The sequence below is a fragment of the Aspergillus melleus genome (genome assembly GCF_016097325.1).
Source record: "Aspergillus melleus strain CBS 546.65 chromosome Unknown contig1, whole genome shotgun sequence".
NCBI lineage: Eukaryota > Fungi > Ascomycota > Eurotiomycetes > Eurotiales > Aspergillaceae > Aspergillus > Aspergillus melleus.
This window is the reverse complement of record NW_025763370.1, coordinates 6,957,427-6,977,548: the sequence shown is the minus strand read 5'-3', so window position 1 is coordinate 6,977,548 and position 20,122 is coordinate 6,957,427. Positions and strand designations below refer to the sequence as shown.

The 20,122-nt window shown below is 48.4% G+C and overlaps 7 protein-coding genes across 7 annotated transcripts; 4 read left to right on the top strand and 3 right to left on the bottom strand.

Moving 5' to 3' along the window:
- Window positions 1-2,377: 2,377 nt before the first annotated feature.
- Window positions 2,378-3,505, top strand: LDX57_002498 (uncharacterized protein; the record flags this gene model as incomplete). The annotated part of the gene is made up of 1 exon (XM_046084150.1): window positions 2,378-3,505. One exon carries the CDS (start codon window positions 2,378-2,380, stop codon window positions 3,503-3,505), a length of 1,128 nt encoding a protein of 375 aa, XP_045940113.1.
- A 401-nt stretch (window positions 3,506-3,906) lies between these two features.
- LDX57_002497 (GFA family protein) lies at window positions 3,907-4,529 on the bottom strand (the record flags this gene model as incomplete). Its single annotated transcript, XM_046084149.1, has 2 exons — window positions 3,907-4,356; window positions 4,425-4,529. The coding sequence occupies 2 exons, from the start codon at window positions 4,527-4,529 to the stop codon at window positions 3,907-3,909; spliced, it is 555 nt and encodes a 184-aa protein (XP_045940112.1).
- A 389-nt stretch (window positions 4,530-4,918) lies between these two features.
- Window positions 4,919-5,644, bottom strand: LDX57_002496 (uncharacterized protein; the record flags this gene model as incomplete). The annotated part of the gene is made up of 3 exons (XM_046084148.1): window positions 4,919-5,097; window positions 5,150-5,393; window positions 5,462-5,644. 3 exons carry the CDS (start codon window positions 5,642-5,644, stop codon window positions 4,919-4,921), a joined length of 606 nt encoding a protein of 201 aa, XP_045940111.1.
- A 1,961-nt stretch (window positions 5,645-7,605) lies between these two features.
- Window positions 7,606-9,107, top strand: LDX57_002495 (cytochrome P450; the record flags this gene model as incomplete). The annotated part of the gene is made up of 4 exons (XM_046084147.1): window positions 7,606-7,650; window positions 7,702-7,843; window positions 7,902-8,287; window positions 8,346-9,107. The coding sequence occupies 4 exons, from the start codon at window positions 7,606-7,608 to the stop codon at window positions 9,105-9,107; spliced, it is 1,335 nt and encodes a 444-aa protein (XP_045940110.1).
- Window positions 9,108-12,457: 3,350 nt separating this feature from the next.
- Window positions 12,458-14,153, bottom strand: LDX57_002494 (putative D-lactate dehydrogenase (cytochrome); the record flags this gene model as incomplete). Its single annotated transcript, XM_046084146.1, has 5 exons — window positions 12,458-12,568; window positions 12,716-12,897; window positions 12,961-13,190; window positions 13,251-14,077; window positions 14,145-14,153. 5 exons carry the CDS (start codon window positions 14,151-14,153, stop codon window positions 12,458-12,460), a joined length of 1,359 nt encoding a protein of 452 aa, XP_045940109.1.
- Window positions 14,154-14,850: 697 nt separating this feature from the next.
- LDX57_002493 (uncharacterized protein) lies at window positions 14,851-16,493 on the top strand (the record flags this gene model as incomplete). Its single annotated transcript, XM_046084145.1, has 4 exons — window positions 14,851-14,973; window positions 15,036-15,958; window positions 16,038-16,235; window positions 16,295-16,493. The coding sequence occupies 4 exons, from the start codon at window positions 14,851-14,853 to the stop codon at window positions 16,491-16,493; spliced, it is 1,443 nt and encodes a 480-aa protein (XP_045940108.1).
- A 1,784-nt stretch (window positions 16,494-18,277) lies between these two features.
- LDX57_002492 (DUF1996 domain-containing protein) lies at window positions 18,278-19,402 on the top strand (the record flags this gene model as incomplete). Its single annotated transcript, XM_046084144.1, has 2 exons — window positions 18,278-18,515; window positions 18,573-19,402. 2 exons carry the CDS (start codon window positions 18,278-18,280, stop codon window positions 19,400-19,402), a joined length of 1,068 nt encoding a protein of 355 aa, XP_045940107.1.
- Window positions 19,403-20,122: the final 720 nt, after the last annotated feature.

Sequence of the window (20,122 nt, the reverse complement as noted above, 5' to 3'; positions counted from 1 at the left end):
AATTCACATGAGAAAGCGCAAGTAAGAACAAGTACCGATCATCCTCGGACCAGGACATCAAATTTAAGCGATGGTGCACTGATACTATCCAGTTAACAAGACCGGGCCAGAGACCAAGGTTCCTGGACGATCTCCTAGAAACAACCTAGTTAGTCCGGGGAAATTACCCTAACAGGAGAGGAGGGAGGAGGATCACAAAATCAGGCACGGAGAAGGATCAACAACCCCTGCCGGGAAGTAACTAACTGTTCAAGTGCTCATCTTATCGAGTCATTCATTCACCCATTTAGTGATGGACTTATCTTGGGCCCCGCACTGACCCTGGGCAATTACCGTTGGGGGTTTCAGTTTTCACGGTATTCTCAAAAATAGGGCTATGCTGGGTGGGTGTTGATGATCTTCCCGAACCCGAGGGAGTGAGGACCATGGAAACTGCTTCGAAGATTTAGCAATCGGGATATCTCATTAAAAGGACAAATATCAGGTAAAGAGCCCCTTTATTCGAAATGTGATTGTCAAGCATGTCAGATTCCATTCATCGCAAATCTTAGAGTACTTAGCGTGAGAAGTATATAACCAGTAGTTTACTTACCTTCCACTTAGATATAGAACCAGAATACCAACACCCAACCACAAAAGCACATGCCCCTACCTATAGCCGCGGTGTATACCAAGATATAGAAGGGCAAGAAATTAAAGCGACACTTGGACCCGGAGATACTTGCACGGTCATCTATCTCAGCCAATCCGTGATCATCGTATTCCCATCGTATTCTACGCCAGAAAGAGACGTCGTCGCCGATCCTCCGGTCTAAATGCAGCACGGGCCGTCGGCAAAACGGCGACGAATGACCTTAGGCCACTACTAGAATAGCTTTAGTCAACGATAATCCTCGCGAGGTCCAAGTTACGGTAGATTGTAAACTGTAACCAAGTAGGTAGGCAACTCTATGTCATCCGCTGGTAACTAACTATTCTGATCTGATACATTTCGGGGAAGACAGTAGTTTGACGTGCTTGGCCAGCATCGCGCGGCATATACCTCGACATGGAGGAATATCGGTTCTATGAGCCGACTTGAATAACTTGCCGGAAATGATCTAGCCATATTAAACAAATAGTGGGTCTGAAATCTATCAGAATGTGAGTACCGGGATGATGGGTGGTGCGAGCTTTCAACGCTTCTCGAAGTGCCGAGGAACGCCGTTGCGAAAGCCCAGTATGAGCACGCCTGTTATGGGAACTGGCCATGCGGTGATTTTGGCTCTGTCACGGATGATGCATCTTTTAAATAGTAGGGCGACATTGTTGGACTTCGAAATAGCGTCCATTGAAATCGGTGGAATGTTGTATAGTTCTGAGCTGACGCTGTCAATGTGTCAGCATTTGTCTTGTTAATACATCGATGTACGCGGATAAGTTTATTCGTCTATATCGGGCTAATAATCACTCCTACGAGAGATCGATTTCTGGTTCACGAATTTTAGTATCCAAGTGTCCAGAAAGACACGTAATTAATTTGAGGGTATTCGGAAGGGTAAACAGAAAGCTATTATAGATAGATAATCTCGATATTATTTCTTTTCTTCTCGAGAAGAGACATAGTATTCAGGGCTAGCCCCTTACAAAGTCTTACACATCATACTGCCGAAAACATCGAGTCATGACCCTGGTCCGTACGGTTGCATCCGGACAGCGGATGCTGGAGCCGTGCGGATTCTGAGGGGCTACGGAACATGACAAGCTTGTGGGTCCATCGCTTATGATTTATGCTCCTGCTGCTTCGGATGAGGTGGTGATCGATGCAAAATCTATCGGTATAATCTACCTGGCTCTTGAATCTCAATTGAAGGCTTGGATTTTACCTGAGACTATTAGATGGGAAACTCACGGGAAGTTCAACTACATGCATGAAGCCGTTCCAAGGCATCAATTCATCGAGGCTAGGCGTCATAATTCGAATGCAACCTTACAATCGATGAGTATGAAAGTGTTATCTGTGAGTAATGATGTCGACACTCCTGTCTTCGCTTGCAAAATTCTTGGCCGTCATAGATGAACAACTGTTAGTGACGTCGCCAGAATTAAAGTGGCGTATTATCGACTTGATTCAGCCTTTGAACTGCTACAAAAAGTACTACGTATAGTCCATGACGCAAACATACTTGTCCGCATGCGGAATTCTCCAGCGTCAAGGCAAACTGTAATTATAACTATATTCGGTTTTACCTGAATCCATGAACGATTGCGGTAGATCAAAATCTATATCAACACGCTCATTCTACCTACCTATTGGGCTGGGTTGGTCTTTGGATCCTTATTGTCTGTCTCCGTCTTTTCAAACCCCTACGATTATCCTCAGTTTCCGCCCTAGATTATGGCCTGGTTCAACGCCATTATTCAGGGTGTAGGCCCTGCAGTAAACTGGGCGATTTCAAACGCCGGCGACATTGCGGGCCTCCTCCGTTCAATTAAAAAGGTCTCCGCGTTGCACATTCCCAGAGATGCCGCCGAAAAGGCCGAGTCTCCTACAACCTCCGGGGACTACTTTAAAACCTTCCTCACAGCCGAGCATTTTCTTCTGAAAGAGGCCAAGGACAAGGTAAAACAAAAGGAAGTCGAGCAGGACTGGGGCGAACCGAATGAAGGAAATGCCAGTACCACCACGAGAAATTTATGCGGCCTGTGGACAAGCCCAAGTGTCTTCACTAGTGCTAGTAAAGAGGTCCCTGAAATGTATCGTGATCTGGTGAAACTTTTGGCCGAAATGGGAGTTCCCACAGTTATAACACGCCATGGCGAAGAAAAGGACGTGGCCGAGTTTGTTTCACAAGCCATATTTTCCTACAAGCCCGAACCGCCTTCGAAGATCTCCCAGTTTGATGCAAGCAATGACACTCATTTCCCTCATTATGCAATTGCACTCCGAGATGACCATAATTCATGGCAACTCTTTGTCGGCCATGTCTACTATGCGATTCCCATGGGCAGATCAGGGACCGACAACATTTGGCACGGTGCAGTCCACGTCAAAATGATTGCTCCGGATTATGTCCGATATAGACACGCACAAGAAATGGAGGAGTTTAGATTCATGGAAGATATAGAGCCCATGGCCGTGGATGCTTGGCTTGTCACTTTCCAGATAGCATGGAAAGCGGTTAAGGTGGCGCGAAGGGGTTACCAATTCCTCAAAGAGGTCTTGGACGATAAGGAGAAAAAGGCGGAATATAAAGTGAAATTCAATTTCCTCGATGGACAGCTGCAGACTGTCAAGATCCAGGCCTCGGCTAACGATAAATCTCCAGCGGAAATATTGTTCTACCTTCAAGAGAGCGTTGCTGACGCTGTGGTGAGGATGAACAAAGGCCCCGAGAGCATGTCCTTGGAAATTGCTGCCGCCAAAGGAACACAGTACCAGACACCACACGTCGCCCTCATGGATTCAACCCTCGTTACGGCAGAGCCTTCGTTAGTTGAGAATGTGGTCGTGGTGACTCGCTGACTGTGGCAATGCTTAGCTTTCTGAACGGTACAACGTCATGGGAAGTATGTTGCGCTTCTGTTTCATTATCTCTTGAATTGTTCCTTCACGTTAGTATACGCATGTCGGGGAGTCAATTAGCTCTTCAACAGGGCAGTCTAAATGAATCGAAATGTATCTTAACTCTCTCAATATTATAATTATGTAATTGGAAATCTTTTACCCATCTACGCCTTGTTTACTGGCATAGTGCCTGCTTGAGATACGTGATCGAAGAACGACGAAAGAACACCATCCGAACAAGATAAATATTATAAGAGGTATATCCATTAAAACGACCTGACCATTTTGCTTGATAGAGAAAGTCCGTCACTATAGTCATCGGGACGCATTTCGCTAAAATGAACTAAGAACAAGAATAATCACCCCAGCGCCTTTCCATCCCCGGTATCAGCCATATACCTTTTCCCATCCTTCAGCAGATCCGAAACTTCTGGAATGACATTCTCCCAATACAGCTGATCCGAATTTGGCGTCGCCAATACCTTCCCCACGCCCCCTTTTCTTTCCCATACGACCCCAAACTCCGTCTTCCGGTCCGACCCTGCCACCCTCTCACCTACCAGCGCCTCCTCATCCACCGTCCCCAGGAAGAAACATATCCGATCTGGTGTTTCTTCGGAGCGGAAGATCAGCGAACTGCCGCAGGTGGAGCAGAATCCGCGCAGACATTTTTCGGAAGAGCGGTATTCCCTGTAGGTTTGGAAAGTAGACAGATCGCGGGGCGTGAGTTGCGTGGTGGATAGATCCAGCATCTGTGGGTAGATGCTCGAGGTGAATTTTCTGCACATGGTACACTGACATGTTGATGACTATATCACATCTTAGCTTATATTTGAGGGTGCAAGATCGGTGGTATCTTGCTATACGAGTTACGTACCTCAGGAGGCCAGGTGGACTCGCCAGAAAAGTCAATTACATAGCGGATGGCGCCGCATAAGCAGCCGCCTGAGATCTGAGATGGGCTGTCGAGGTCGGTAGACATTTCTCCGGTTTATGGATGGTTGAACGAGATGAAGAGATGTTGAAGATTCCGGGGGGTTGGCTCAGATTGAAGATCAATGATGTATTTAAGTAGGAAGCGGGACTGCGGGGAATCCCCACGCGGCAAATGACAGGCCTATTTTTAGTATCTTCGTCGCTCTCGTATACTAACTCTATTACTTATCCAGATCATACGAGCTGCGGGGGAAGTGGAGCGAAGGAAGAACACGCTGTTCAGAGGAGCAGGATGGTATTTCTATTATTTTATTTCTAGTAACAGCTGATGATCATAGCGATAGCGGCGTTGGGAATTTGGGCGTGGGTTATCATCCTTTGACCGGTCCACCATTACGGATTGAATAGCAATTCCTCGAGCCATCGGACTCCATCTCAACTAAGTTTGAGAAACGGATGGTTCATCAGTTCGCGAGCCGTCTTTCTCTTTTCCGGGTGCCAGGTGAGCATTTGCCGAGCAAAAGACAGGAATGCCTCTCGATCTTTCTCTTCAAGGAACGAAACTGTGTCTTCGAGACTTCGGTGCGGAATCAACTCATTATGTTGGAATTTATCTTGATTAGTTAGTGTACTAGATTTTGACCTACGAGATACTGGTCGACTCACCTTCTGCGTTGAAGAAAGGACCGTTGAAGAATTCCTGGGAATTATTGCAGAGTTTGCCACTTTCATTTGTTACAGGTTGAGGCCAGTTGTGTTCTGACATGGTTCTTGACTTTGCAAGCAACTCCATAGAGGGCGGGCCAAGTAGGGCAATCATTTCTGCGAGGTGTGCTTTGGCATGGTATTGTCCATCTTTATCATGCACTTGATGGAACAGCAACTCGTTGGCACCAAATACATCCCATAACTTGCCGACGAAAAGCTTTAGCATGAAGCACAGGATGGTGTGGGATACAGCAGTTGAAGAGGTCTTACCAGCACACCGAAATTCCAAATATCCGCCTTGAAATCCCAACCACAGCCGAGAATTACCTCCGGAGCACGGTAGTAGTCTGGTTGGATAGGATGAATGCCAATTTGCTTCCCTATCATCCCGCCACTAGTAGACGGCTTGTCGAGTCTTGTTGCGAGCCCGAAGTCGGCTAGCTTGGGAATCATGTTTTTGATTCTCTCCAGTCAAGCGGACCAAAGTCATTATGGCAGCGGTAGACAGCCCGACCACTCTCGTCGTTGACCTTAGATTGCATAACCTGTTGTCGTTCGATGAACTTGCTAAAAACCTTTTCGTTTTCAAAGCTCATGAGAATATTGCCTAACTTTAGATCTGACAGGACAATTAGAGTTCATATTTCTCATTACTGGACTTATAACAAGAACTTACCTGTATGAACAACTTGGCACTCTGAATGGAGATAATCCAGACCAACAAGGAGAATATAAATATACGCTTTGGCAATGGGCAAAGGAAGCCTCCGATCAACAAAACGCCTCTGTAGTATCCAGAAAGGTTCTCTCATCGGTTCATACACGAGGCACACGTGTTTTCCCTCCGGGCCCGTTACCTCGAAGTCATCTAGGCATGTTCGCAGAATCACGCGGCCGCGATGCTCTGGGTTCTGCTGCTCAACGTGGCTTTCCATGTCCCTCTCATGCTGAGCATTGTCAGAATCATTACTGTTACTTATCTTAAGGGCATTACTGTTACTTATCTTAAGGGCCACTGTTTGTTCAGCTTGCCATTTGAACCTTGAACGCGAAAGCCAGAGTCAGTTTCTCGGTAGTCACACGAAGCAGCGAAGTGCGGGTACCTTGAAATATCTCGGGCGAGCCACACGGTAGATTGTGACCCCCAGCCAATTTTGGTAAGTAGTTGAAATCTATTGGCCAGGACCTCTCCAGGCTTTGCTGGGTAGAAGTTCGCCGGATTATAGTCAGGACAAACCTCCTCGTCGACAAGTTCGTGCTGAGGGATTGGGGGTCCTGAGCTGGGCGGTAACTGCCAAGGTGACTTTTTGGCGAAGGAAAATATAGTACGTCGCGATGTCAAGGGCAGCCATCGGAGAGGGGACATCAGGCAGTTAATGGGGTTTTGGAGTCTCCTGGGCATGGTCAAACATCAAGGAGAGACAGGGGGCTAGCTCCATAAATAGCAGGAGGCTGTTGAAGAATGACTAAGCGTCATGCACCTCTTCAACTGTGGCTTGTATCGTGGGGAGTCGCAATGAGGCGATGGAGTAGTATAGTAGACAGGTCAGATATTAGTAGGTGGAGGTGTGATTGATAAAGATGCATAGCAGCAAGCAAAGGGACATCGCAATACTAGGTTGAGCAATATGTTCTTCACTGAAGGCTCGCTGGAAGGAGGATATTGAGGAAGAGCAAACAAACGCATCATGTTTGACCAAAAAGAACAGAAGTTAAAAATACTAGTAGTCTGGTCAATTAGAATTTACTTATGGTTCAAGTAAATTACTAGAGGTCCGAGCATTTACAGGCAAGCCTGAAGAGACCTTTTTGATGAAAACGATCTTGAACTGCCCGACAGCATAACCTATTATCAATTGAGGGTATAGTCCAAACAAATGAACCCAATCCAATCCCCCCATACATGCATGCAATGGAAATGTCAATCGAATCCCTGCACTTCGGCCAAAGCGGCACTTTCTCGCTCCGCTCGGAGAGTCTAAAGGCCGCAAAACCCGCAAAACCCGAGGATTTTGTATAGTGCCAGGCTCGGTGTCGGGGCTTCTGACTCCCGAGAGAATATACAAATGGTGTTCACTTTGCTGATAACACGCTGATCTCTACTCTGCTAGAAAATAGGATTTGTTCTTGGCATGCAGCCAAATCGGCGACTTCAAGCGGTGTATGGAAACGAAGTATGACATCAGAAGCCATGGGTAAGTCGCATAGTGACGCCGGGTCTACTCCTTGCAGGCCGCGTCATGGGGTAATTGGAATCACAGTTAGTGCTAAATGACAAAGCTCGGTCTTTCTTTCAGTTATAAAATGACTTTCTTCCATACAACAACTGATGCCTAGAACATTAACAATCAGAAGCATTGAGCTTTCTTATGCATCATCCAAAACAACCGCAATTCACATCACATTCCACCAACATGTCTATGATACTGCTCGGAATTCTCGCTCTGGTTATCATTCTTGTGAGTTAACATCTTCAGTCCTACCATGAGCTCAATGCTAATACAGCACAGAGATGTCTTTATAGAGGGCTTTTGAACCCTCTATCTCACATCCCAGGGCCCGCCCTTTCACGATGGACCGACATAGTTGTGAGCTTCTACTGGTTAAAGGGCAAAAAGGCAGTTTATGTCGATGAACTACACAAGAAATACGGTACATGCCTTCAGATCCTGGAGAATCTCTGATCCACAACAAAAAACTCATCATCTAGGCCCCGTCGTCCGTATCGCACCCAACGAAGTCGACATTTGCGATGTCGGCGCAGCAAAAGAAATTCACAAGACAGGCGGCCGATTCATGAAATCAGAATGGTATAGACTTCTGATCCCACGGCCATTCGAGAATGTCTTCTCCACGCCTGACCCTCATCTTCACTCTTCTCGTCGACGTCTGCTTGCCTCGCCACTGTCGGATTCGTCCTTGTCGCGGTTCGAGACCCAGATTCGGGATATGGTGCAACTTGCTGTTGACCAAATGTCTCGTGAGATGAAGGCCAAGGGTGCAGTTGATGTTTTCAAGTGGTGGTTATTCATAGCAACGGATATTATAGGAGAGTTGAGTTTTGGTGAATCGTTTCGGATGTTGGAGAAAGGAGAGGTAAGTTCAAAAATCGGTACAAGAGAAAGCCCTGTGTCAACTGAATTCGGTCGTTTAGAAAAATCAGTATACCCATGACCTGGAGTACCTAGGATCATTAGCACCCATCCGGACAACCTTTCCCTTCCTCATCAAGATCGGCGCCATCCTTCCCCTGCCTATATTTAGTAAGGCGGTGCAGGCAGGAACAAGAGTCCACGAATATGCACGAGAGTCGGTTGCACGCCATAAGTCTCTCTCTGATAAGGATCCATCAAACGCCAAAAGTACACTGTTCACTAAACTGGCTGATGCAGGCGACAAAGGCCTATCGGAACATGAAACTTGCAGCGAGGCACGAGGGTATATCGTGGCCGGCAGCGATACAACCGCAGTAACTCTCACCTACCTTGTGTACGCTGTATGTCGGGACAGTCGTATCCGCGACAAGCTCGTTTCAGAGCTGATGAGTCTCCCTGAGAACTTTACTGATCGACATTCTCGAAATCTACCATATTTGAATCAGGTAATTAACGAGACGTTGAGGCTCTATACGGCTGTTCCGGGCGCGTTGCCGAGAGTCGTTCCCGAAGAGGGTGCTCAGTTGGCCGGATTCAACTTACCTGGAGGGACGATCGTGTCCACGCAGGCATATAGCATGCACCGAGACGAGAATATCTTTCCTGACCCGCTCACTTTTTACCCGGAGCGGTGGGCTTCGCCTACCAAGGCGATGAAGGACGCGTCACTACCATTTGGAGGTGGATCTCGCAGTGAGTATTATGCAAAATCAAACACTTTAATCGAACAGAAGCTAATGTTAGAACCCGTTCCGGAATAGTCTGCCTTGGAATCCATTTGGCTCGGATGGAACTGCGGCTTGCCACGTCTCTATTTTTCCGCACATTCCCATTGGCGAAGATGTCCACTCATCAAGGAATGTGTGACGATGACATGGAAATGGCAAGCTATTTCCTGCTTTCTCCTAAGGGACACCGCTGCCTTGTTGAAGCATGATGAGCTCTTTGAGGGTGGGACTTATAAGTTGTCATAGAGTGTGGAACCTTCTTCGACTCTCTAGTACACTGGATGATAATATCGGTCTAGGCTAGTAGCATGGTATGGGAAGCTCTTAGGATATTGGGACTCGATGATGTATATATCCTAGGTTTAATCGGGTAACCCTAGGCTTATTATGATTGAGATGAGAATTAGATAAGTAAGAAAGACATATATATGGGATATCTGAAACAGGAAAGAGAGGGCTTTGAGGTTCGATGAGATCGGCTTTATATTTACATGAATATCAAATCGTTAAAGATTGGGTCAAAAGGGACGGGAAAGTCCCCGAATTCTGCCAATCCAATGCTCTGCAAGGAAGTCCAATCCTGACCATTTACAAACCCATTGCTCTCATCCATGTCTGGCAACGAAATATCTGTACCCGACTGAGGCGTAAATGATGACTTGAGGAGACTGTCAAGAAATCTTGAATACCGCATCGCCATGTGTGTGTCATCCGGGGACCCTTCTCCTAGAGCATCTATAGTCATTCTGATAAGAAGGATATTGGATTGCGAACTGGATCCAGCCTGATCTCCCCAAACCGTGGCCTATGTTCCAAATAATGAGCCAAGGGAACCAACGGCGCTGACACTAAGCGATGGGGTCGTTACCTTCAACAAATGTAGGCTAGCGGCCACAATAAAAAGCCAACAGCGGACAGGTAGATAGGCCAAGAGGCCTGCGGGGTGAAGGACGTCTATGACGATGGTAAGTAGGGCATAGCTCGCCTGAGTGGCTTGCTTTGCGAAGTGTGAAACGCTGGTCGGGTCGTTGGGTGGCTGTGAGGCTGGACCACCACTCGATTTGAGGTAATCAGGAATTTGGGATGCCGGAGCCAAGCTGTACATTATGGTGTAGTAGTACTCCATTTCAACGCACGCATTCAGAAAATATCCGGGATCTGTAGGAGTAATTAGCTTTTCTGATATAAGATAGGAAAGGATTGCATGGTTATGAACAGATTGGATTCGAATCACCGTGCTGATGATATTCGTGCTGAATCTTCCAGCGGCTCAGCCCTCGACTCAGGCGCTCCAGGTCAGGAATTAAATCAGAAACCGTAGCGGAGTCACCATTCAGCTTGAGAGAGTGAAGAAAGCTGCGGGCCTTCCTTGCTTGCACCGTAAGCTCAAAGTAGTCTTCCCAAAGGGTTTTGTTAGGTAATGAGTTCGCGAAGCCCAGCGCCAAACGATCTTGCACCGCTGCTCTCGAGCGCTCAGGGAGTAAGGGTTCTATTCCAATTCGAGTGGAAAGATGCTCATCGGCAAAATATATGAAAACGCATAGTACTTTGTTCCACTCTTGTCTTGTCGGATCGGATTCGATATCCCGAGCTGCACCATGAGACCCGTTCTCGAAACAGTGGCCTTCGTGGGCTAGTGCAATTGCATTAGATAGGAGCATCCTTCCTCACGTCAGTGTTGAGTGGTTCAATCAGGAATCTAATCGTGTCTCTCCTACCAGGACATCTTATTGCTTCGATATGCCGGGGCTACAACATCCATTCTTTCCATCAACGCAGTGTTGCCATATCGCGACCGATCGGCGGAGGAACGACCGCTAGACGCGAGGTTGGCAGGCGTCGTCAGTTCCTCCACAAGTCCCCCAAACCCATCGCCAGCGAAGTCCTTCGGGGTATTGATTGCTTTGACATGCCACTCCATTAATAGAAGCATCGCTGATATGGTCCCGAGCGAACGGGTAAAAGTGGTGCCCCAGAGCACTGACTGCAAAAGAGATTGCAGAATTGGCCATGTTCGCCAGTGAGCGCGCTCTGTTCGGATGTTCCCGTGCGGCCCAGACAGAGGGTGGTACCGAGATGCAATAGTAATGAGACAAATGACCAGTACGGGTTCTTCAGCTACCAATGCTGTATAGTTCGATTGCTCCCTGTAATATGCTGGGATAATAGGACGCAGTGGCCAAAGTGTTGTGAAGAAGAACCCTATGTATTCAACAGCTTCCTCTGCTTTCAAGATGCCTTTCCTGACAAGAATAAAATTGTCCCATATGTTCCTATCTCGGTCCACTTGCATCTCGCGATGGAAGGGATCCGCAGGGCGCGCAGTATGAGCTTCCTCCAATGATTGGCAAGAGTCGATTGGTGTGCGCCTTGGAGGAGTGCCCTTGTCTTTACATCCCGCAGCCGTAACGGTCAAGAGGTCGAGGGCGTCCGCAGGATTGTGCAGCTGCGCAGATAGCAAGCTACTCCGAACGCTGTGGTTAGCTGGACACCGCATCAAGGGCCTATCTTCCTTCATTTCGGCGGGAGGTTGTGTGGGAGATTCCAGATGGTCCTGGTTTGACGGACGCGTTGCCACAGCGCTCTGCCGGTCGACCACAGCTGATTGGTGGGCCTTCCGTTTTGTGCCCCTTGTAGACCGGAAATCACATGGCTGAGATTCTTGGGCGCAGCGCTTGCAGGGTTGTTGCAAGCCATGGAAGGGTTCGCATCGCGTCTTGCGTTTTCGGCAACGATCACAGGATAAATATGCCCGGCGTGTCTTCAACGAGGGAGGAGAGCTTGGTTGATTTATTGGCAAGAAGGACACCTGCTGAACTTGGGTGTTGGGTGGGTCCTCCATATTTTCCCCGGTTGATAGACGACTTCCAGCTTCAGGTGCGATGGATGGTGAGCTCGCAGGCTGTTCTGGGGAGGTTATAAATCCAGCATCGGTCCCAGGTGGGTCACGAGACTCGGTACAGCGGGGCGGGCATCTCTACGGAAGGGCTGCGAGGGTCATCCCTTAGCTCTACCAACTACTTAGTACCGTCTATTATGCCCAACCATCATCTCACCAATTGTCAAACAGTCCGGGGTGTCTCCACTGGGAACGCGGGGAATGTCGGTACCTACAGCCGGTTTGCCACTATTGGATTTCGTCCAAGCCGACACGCACCATTCAATATTATGTACCGCTACTGCTTATCTGCAAAGTACTTTAATGCCTTATTATCAGGATTCCTATTTGGTATCTCGATTCGATTCGTTCTTTCTTGCATCATGCCCCTATTAAAACAATCTATCTTCTAGATACTACCCACACCCCAAAGTTTGCCATTTGAAGAATCACAGGTCGAAGACTTTGCCAGGATTCAATAGCCAGCTGCTCCATGGTCAGTATTTCATGTTATTAAATTGTAGGCACCGAGCTTGACTGACTGAGGATCCAGAGTTTCCTTCAAGGCCTTCATCACACCAATCGTGGCTGGGCCAAGCTCTTTGACCAAACATTCCTGCTGATCTATTAGTTCGAAAAAACACGTATTCACGTTCGATATCTTTGTTTCTTGCCTTTTTTCCAAGCCCGATTCCATGTTCGCCCTATTCAACGCGTGAGCTGGCTGCAATATGCACTTGCCTAAAGCTAGGGAGGTACTCACCGAAACAGTACCCTCGAAAACAAGTGCCTGCTGCATCATTGCTTCAACGCACTCCTCGACAGCGTTCTTCTCATCCGCCTTGGCTGGGTTGTACATAATTGCTTGGTGAAAATTGCCGTCTCCTACGTGTCCAAGTACTGTGTTGAACAGACCTAGTTTCCCCGCGCGCGCCTTGGATTGATCTATATGTTATCGGGTATCAGTAGGCAAGAACTGAATTTTGAACCAGCTCTCAGGAGACTCACCAATCAAGTCCGCCATCTTAGAGATTGGGACGGCAACATCGGTCGACCATATCTCGGTTCCCTCTGGCCTTACCGCTAGGCAAGACCAAAGTGCCTCCTTTCTAGCAGACCAGAGAGACTGAATTTCTGCGTCTGTATTGGCAAACTCAAAGCCTTGACACTGATACTGTCGGGCAACTTCCTGCGCGGACTCGATGCCATCGTTAATCGTATGCTCGCTACCAGAAAATCTAACGGCGGAAAAGTTAGACCCCTAGGACTGAGACAGTTGAAGGTGCAGGTGCGATCACTTAATGAACAAGGTTGGCAGCTCAGCCCAGCTCTTGCCACCTGTACCACCATTCATGTTTATGACTCTCATTTGTACTTCATCCATCAATTCAAGGGCGGCTAAAGGGGCACCTTTCCGAATCATCTGCGAGGCGGCAAGAGCAGCATGCTTGACTGTGGGAAACGTTGCCGTGGCTGCCCCAAAGTTGGTTGGTAAGACAGCTAGCTTGACGGTAACCTCAGTGATGATTCCAAGTGTTCCTTCTGATCCTGTGAAAATGGAGTTCAAATTATATCCGGCCGACGTTTTCCGCGGTCGGTGTCTAGTGCGGATAACCGACCCGTCAGCAAGCACGACGGTCATGCTGAGAACATAATCCTTCATTGTACCATATCTCATTGCGTTGGTTCCGCTACAGTTTGTCGACACCATTCCACCAATGGTCGCGGTGGGGCTAGGGTCAAGCGGTAGAAAGAGCCCGGTGTCCTTGATCTTCTCGTTGAGGGCAACCCAATTCACACCGGGCTGGACAACCACATCCATGTCCTCGGGATGGAAGGCCACGATTTTGTCCATGGCCGATAGGTCAATGCATATGCCGGAGTAGGGCGCGCTAAAGTTCCCTTCCACACTCGAGCCTGCGCCGTACGGGACCATGGGGACACGGTATTTGGTGCAAATCTTCGCTATCACAGAAACCTGTTCTGTCGAAAGTGGCCTAATCACCGCAATCGGCGCTGTTTCTGCGTTGCTAGTGGACCATTCTGAATACGCATGGCTCTCTAGGTCCGTCTCGTCCATGCTAACGGCATCCTCACCTAAGGCTTCCTGAATCTCCTCGACAGCCTAGAAAAGAATTCAGCATGTTTAGACAAAGAAAGTCAATCAGTTTAATGAACTAATCATTACGGACCTTGAGCATCGTTCGAGAATCGGCATATTTCTTGCGGTTTGGGCTCTGGCTACTCGTTTGCTCCAATAGCACAGATCCACGGCTTGTATCAACACTAGGGGACGACCCACGATCCAATGCAAGAGCCGCGGCTCCTCCGAGCAGAATTCCACCACATGCGAAAAGTATGTTCCGTGAAGTAATTGGGGCACTTGGATGTGTGAGGCGAGATATCGATCTCGCTCGTACTCCAGAGTTGAGATCCCTCAAGCGACGTATCCCTCGTAAAAGATGGGCCCGCCCTGGAGCTAAAGCTGCCGACATTTTCCCGACCCTCACTGTTATTGAGCAGAGGAACGGTGACCAGAAACTGTGCCTAGTTGGGTCCGGTAGTAGAAGGCAAAACACTATAAATGAAACAGAGCTTTCTCAACCATCACGCCCGAACCCAACTCGCCCCTTGCGTGACAAGGCGGCTGAGCGCTGGGCCCGAGGTGCCGCCGGATATTCCCAATCCGGTATCCGGCACTACGGACATTACCAAAGGGGAAATACCAGGAGACAGTACTATGCCAATGTCGGTGATGAGCGCTAAGTTGTGTCAACTCTCAATCAAGTTTTTATATCACTCCCAACAGAAATCCCCTTTTTCGGTCACTATTATCTATGCGAAGGCAGTGCCCCTCTCAATCCTATTACTCAATTCCCCACCAGGCGCGACAAAACCATGGCCCCATCTTGCCCATCCAGTAGCGACAAGGGCCAAGTCGATAACTTCGAAGATGCGGAGATGGATGAAGCGGCCGCTAAAAAGCTATTGAGAAAGATTGACTGGAAGCTCATGCCAGTTGTGAGTTCATTCACGCTAAGACCTCATCGTTTGCTTCTATTTTCTAAGATCATGTAATTCAGATGTGTTTCACCTACGCCCTCCAATACTATGACAAGGCTATCCTGAGCCAGGCAGCGATCTTCGGCTTACGAGAGGATCTGAAGATTGAGGACGGTCTCAAGTACTCGTGGGTGTCTCTCATCTTCTATTTCGGATACCTTGTCGGAACGTATCCCATCTCGCTTCTCGCCCAAAGATTCCGTACCCGAGTGGTCTGTTCCGTGATTTGTGTTTTATGGGCCGTCATAATCCTCTGCACTCCGGCTTGCAAAACATACGCCGGCCTGTTAGTGAACAGGTTCTTTCTTGGACTTGTCGAGGCCGGTGTATCGCCCATCTGCATGCTGGTGGTAGGGCTTTGGTACACGCATTCTGAGCAAGTCCTCCGATCAAGCTTTTGGTACTCATGCAGCGGTGGCTCACTGCTTGTTTCCCCGTTGATCAACTATGGTCTTGGTCATATTAAGGGTGGTACTCTGCGTCCATGGCAGTATATGTACCTGATTGCCGGGGCTGCAACCTTAGTATGGGGGGTTGCTCTATGGTGGCTGTTCCCGGACAGTCCTGAGGAATCCCCGGGTTTTACCGACCAAGAGCGTCAGCTACTCTTGGAGCGCATCAGGTCTAACAACTCGAGTGGGGAGAACCGAGAGTTCAAGTCCTATCAATTGAAGGAGGCCATGATGGACTACCAACTGTGGGCGATTCTTGTGCTTTCCATCGCCTCAACCACGGGCTCTGGGGCAGTGACAACCTTTGGCTCGATCATATTCCATGATATGGGCTTCGACACCTTCACATCACTGTTGATGAATCTACCCGTCGGTGCCTTGGCTTTTATCTGTATTCTTGGGTCCGGGTTTTTGGGCAGGAAATTCGCAGGTTCTCGACTGTATATCATTGCCGGCTCCTGCTTACCGGTCATCCTTGGCTGCGCTTTGCTGTAAGTGACCATGTATTCTACAAATTCCAAAGGACCAACGACGACCAAGAATACTAACCACTACTTTTCTCCTGACCAGGTGGCAACTCCCAGACTCGATGCTAGCAGGGCGTATTGTCGGGTTCTATCTCATCAATTTCTTTTCCTCCGCGTGGACTCAGTGCATCGGTCTAGGAACGTCAAATGTGGCTGGTCACACAAAGAAAGCCGTTTACGCCGCAAGTACATTCGTGGGTTACTCTATTGGGAATATAATAGGACCATTGATGTTCGATGCGTGAGTGACTTCTAGCCCCAAGCATCAGAGATGGCGACATTGACTCTTTTTATTTATAGAAAATACTCCCCACGGTATAATCAAAGCTTTACGGGTCTCATGGTGTGCTTTGCGATCTGTTTCTGTGCCTCGTTCGCCCTCCGTTGGGCCCTTGCCGCCGAAAACCGCTCCCGAGAAACGGATACTAGCACTCAGACCTCGTTCGAGAGCTCGGATTTGACAGATAAAGAGAATCAACGCTTCCGATACAACCTTTAGGGATCTATACATCTTTCTGGGTCATGCATTGGGGTGCAAGGAGGCGGGAGGGTACGGCGGCTTCAAGTTATCTTTGCTATGTAGTGCTGGTGTACATTTGTACGCTGTCAGTTGGATCCGCCAAATACATCAGTATATTCAATTCCGATCTGGTTGTATCTCGAGATAACTCCAAATTTTACCCATGAAATTATTTGCAGAATATGAGGCGCAGGAGAAATCTATGATATAAGCTACCCACTTTTGCAAGTTCTGTAGAGAATGTCTTACTTTTTATGAGCCCCTGAAGTTGAATAGCCTAGAATGTGCCCTTGTCTTCAATTATTCCTCTCCCTTTAGTGTAGAGGCATATCATATAAGTCGTTATTCTTGCTTACATTGCCTAAAAAGGAGATCATGTTAAATGCTATATTCTGTTGGAAGAGTTGAAGGAGTGTCAAAGAAGATAAATAAAACAAATTTCTTTAACGATGCCAAGAAAGTACTCGATGAATTCTAACAGATAAGAACGATCCCACAAGGCCAGCATTACCGAGGAAAGAGTTTCCTAATTGGTTTGTATGGAGCCCGATATAGTTAAGTGCCGTTAAGCGATGGACCCTCTTCGACTGAGCCTGATTACTGTGGGGTGGAGTGCAGGCTCTGTAAAGGGGACCAGGGGTCCAGAATTTACCCTACGTACAACACACTAAGATTTTAGGTATAAGTCACCCATCTCGGCCGAATCACTTGGTAGACCCTGCATGGTGCTGTCTCGTTATGATACGGCGGGTCTTGGAGGATATTTCAGCTGTTTCTTTACTATAAGGCGTGAGTTTTTCCGGTTTTCTCCTAAAGAGGGATCTTTATCGGCACTACCAACTATGGCCAAACCGTCATAACCTAAGAAACCAACTAAGAAAATATCCCCATCCCTTACAATGGTCCTGTGTATGGACTCTGTAGTGATTCTTCCTCTCCGTGGCGTTAAAGTGTTAGGGCTAATCCGGCTCCGGCAAGATCGAATGCGGAATAGCTTCCACTCGGATATTACAGATCGGGAAAGGCTCGCGTCAATGCTAAACAGTAGTAAGGCTGAGGGATCCAGACACCGGAACTATGGTTCTTTGACGCTCCAACTGCTGTCCACCGGACTACTCCGTACGCTGTGGTGGAATATCGCCGCCATCTCACTTGGTCACTTGCCCCGTCTTGATTCCGACAGAGATTCCGTCTTCCCTTTCCCTTCCGCAATCGTCGAGCATAGCTGCTATGCCTAAAAGTGAAATCCGAGTAAGAAAACTTAGGTGCTGCTAACGCCGTCCTGCAGGGAAAGAAAGAGTTCGATTCGGACAGAATCAATCAATCTTGGCACGCAAGTACGCGAGATCCACTTCCTCTACCTGAAACAGGTAGCTCAAAAGGCCCCTTGGACGACAGGTTCTCGACGAGACCCTTTGTCGCGCTATTGGAACTGTCGAACAGCGAGTCAATCAATCAAAGAATAAGCGACATGAACATGCCACATCTAACGCTTGAGATGAACAAGGAGAATGGGACCGTCAAGCTAAGGGGACGACTAATCCTTCTATAGATCATGTTCCCCCATAAACTAGACACGTTGCGGTCGACTATATAAGTCTCGCAAAGTCTTCTCCCTTAGTCTGCGTTCGATCGTCTGAATCCTATCATTATCCTTTCTTTTGCTCAACCCAGTCATTCTTTGAACCGCTGATCTGTGATCAGCTACATTCTTTTCCTTTCTTTACAAAAATTTCAATCGTTCTCTTCTTCTTCCATTCAATATGCATACTACTGTGCTCTCCGTCCTGGCTGGTGCCAGTCTTGTCTCGGCATGGACTGAAATCCATCACAAGGCCTTCATGAACAAGAACGTCGATGCGATCGTTGTGCCGGGCACTTATACTTCGCACATGCACACGTTCTTTGGAAGCGATGCCATCACCAAGGACATGCCTACCTCTGCTGACCTGCAGAAGGGCTGCTACAGCGGAGAGAACCCTAATGACTTGTCCGCCTACTGTATGTCTGACCAGCGACCAATGCTCTTTCCGAGCTCCCGTCTAATCTAGCCTCTAGGGACCCCTACCCTTTACTACGTTGAGGACGGGAACTTCATCGAGGTGCCTGTTTTCCGCTTCAGCACCTACTACAACAATGCCCAGTCCGAAATCGCCATCCCCCAAGACTTCGCCATGGTGTCCGGTAACGCGTCCGCTAAAACCCAAGCCGAGGCTGACCACCCTTCCAACGCGCTGGAATGGTTCTGCGAGGGCTCCGACGAGCGAGAATCTGACATTGCTAAGTTCCCTACCAGCACCTGCGACCAGCACCTCCAGGTCTCCCTGCGCTTCCCCGACTGCGTCAACCCGGATAACATCGCGGAGTACGACTTCAGCGATGACTCCAACAAGTGTCCGGATGATATGAAGTCGATGCCACAGCTCCGTTACGCTGCTCGCTATGACACCAAGTCAGTCCTCCCTGACGGCTGGAGTGGCGACGCCCCATTCCAGCTCTCTTGCGGCGACACTCCGGGCAACGGATACTGCTTCCACGGCGATTTCATCAACGGTTGGTTTGAAGACGCCGCGGAAAACATGCTGGCGGCTGGCGGCGGTGGCTACGATGATGGGCAGTTCATTAGCGGCGAGCACGGCTCTGAGACCGCTGAGGACACTTGCACTCCTACCGATCAGGACCCGGACAACGGTACCAGCGACTACTTCACCAGCGTTGACATGATGAATGGTGGTTCTGCCGATACGGTGGACTCTCCTGCTACGGCTTCCACCACTCAGGCCCTGGTGGCGTCGTCGACGATCTCCGCGTCGGTCTCGACCTCGAGCGCGGCTACTGCTTCCAAATCTCACGGAAAGCACAGTTCCCCTCACAGAATGGCTTTGTGAATGCTCTGATCTGAGGTGTCTGCACCATGAGAAATTGGCAGACAGTGTTTGGAGTGTAACTGACTCATTGGGGTTGGCGTTGAGCTTCGAATGTCGTGTCGCTTCAAGCTGGTTTGAATGTAACATATTATACTGGGATGGTACTGCCATTCTCCTGGGAATGTCAATCTTTTGTGTCGCTTAAGGATCTTGAAGGTCCTCTCGCTGCTTTTCTTTCTTTGGATAGATTCAATATGTATAAGATTTATCTGTGTCTCAGTACAATTCTATTAACTGAATCTTCGAATACATACAGCAGGATACAGGGTAGAATAATTGCAAAAGCATTGGATCTAGAATATTTCTCAGAGAAGGAATGGCCCATTATTCTTACAGGCCCATTATTAGACACAGCACCTTGGGGTCAGCTTCATCGGCTCTTGGAAATTGTTGTATTATCACTATCCGCGATGGTGCTTGGATATCGTCAACAAACGGAACGCCTTCCGTGTCGTGATATCGAAATGCCTTCAGCTTTTCGGAGTACTCTCCTTTTATCCCTTTCTCCACACTGTGCATCCCTTGAAAGTGGTCACAGGACTATCTTGACCAGCCGAGGCGCTTACAGAAAACCTGCCCCGTGTCCTTCGGATATTCTTTAAACGGAAAGTTCACAATCCCCGGACAGCCAGCGGTCAGCCGTCGGCGTATCGCGGAGCACCAGGTTTTAGTTCCACGCCA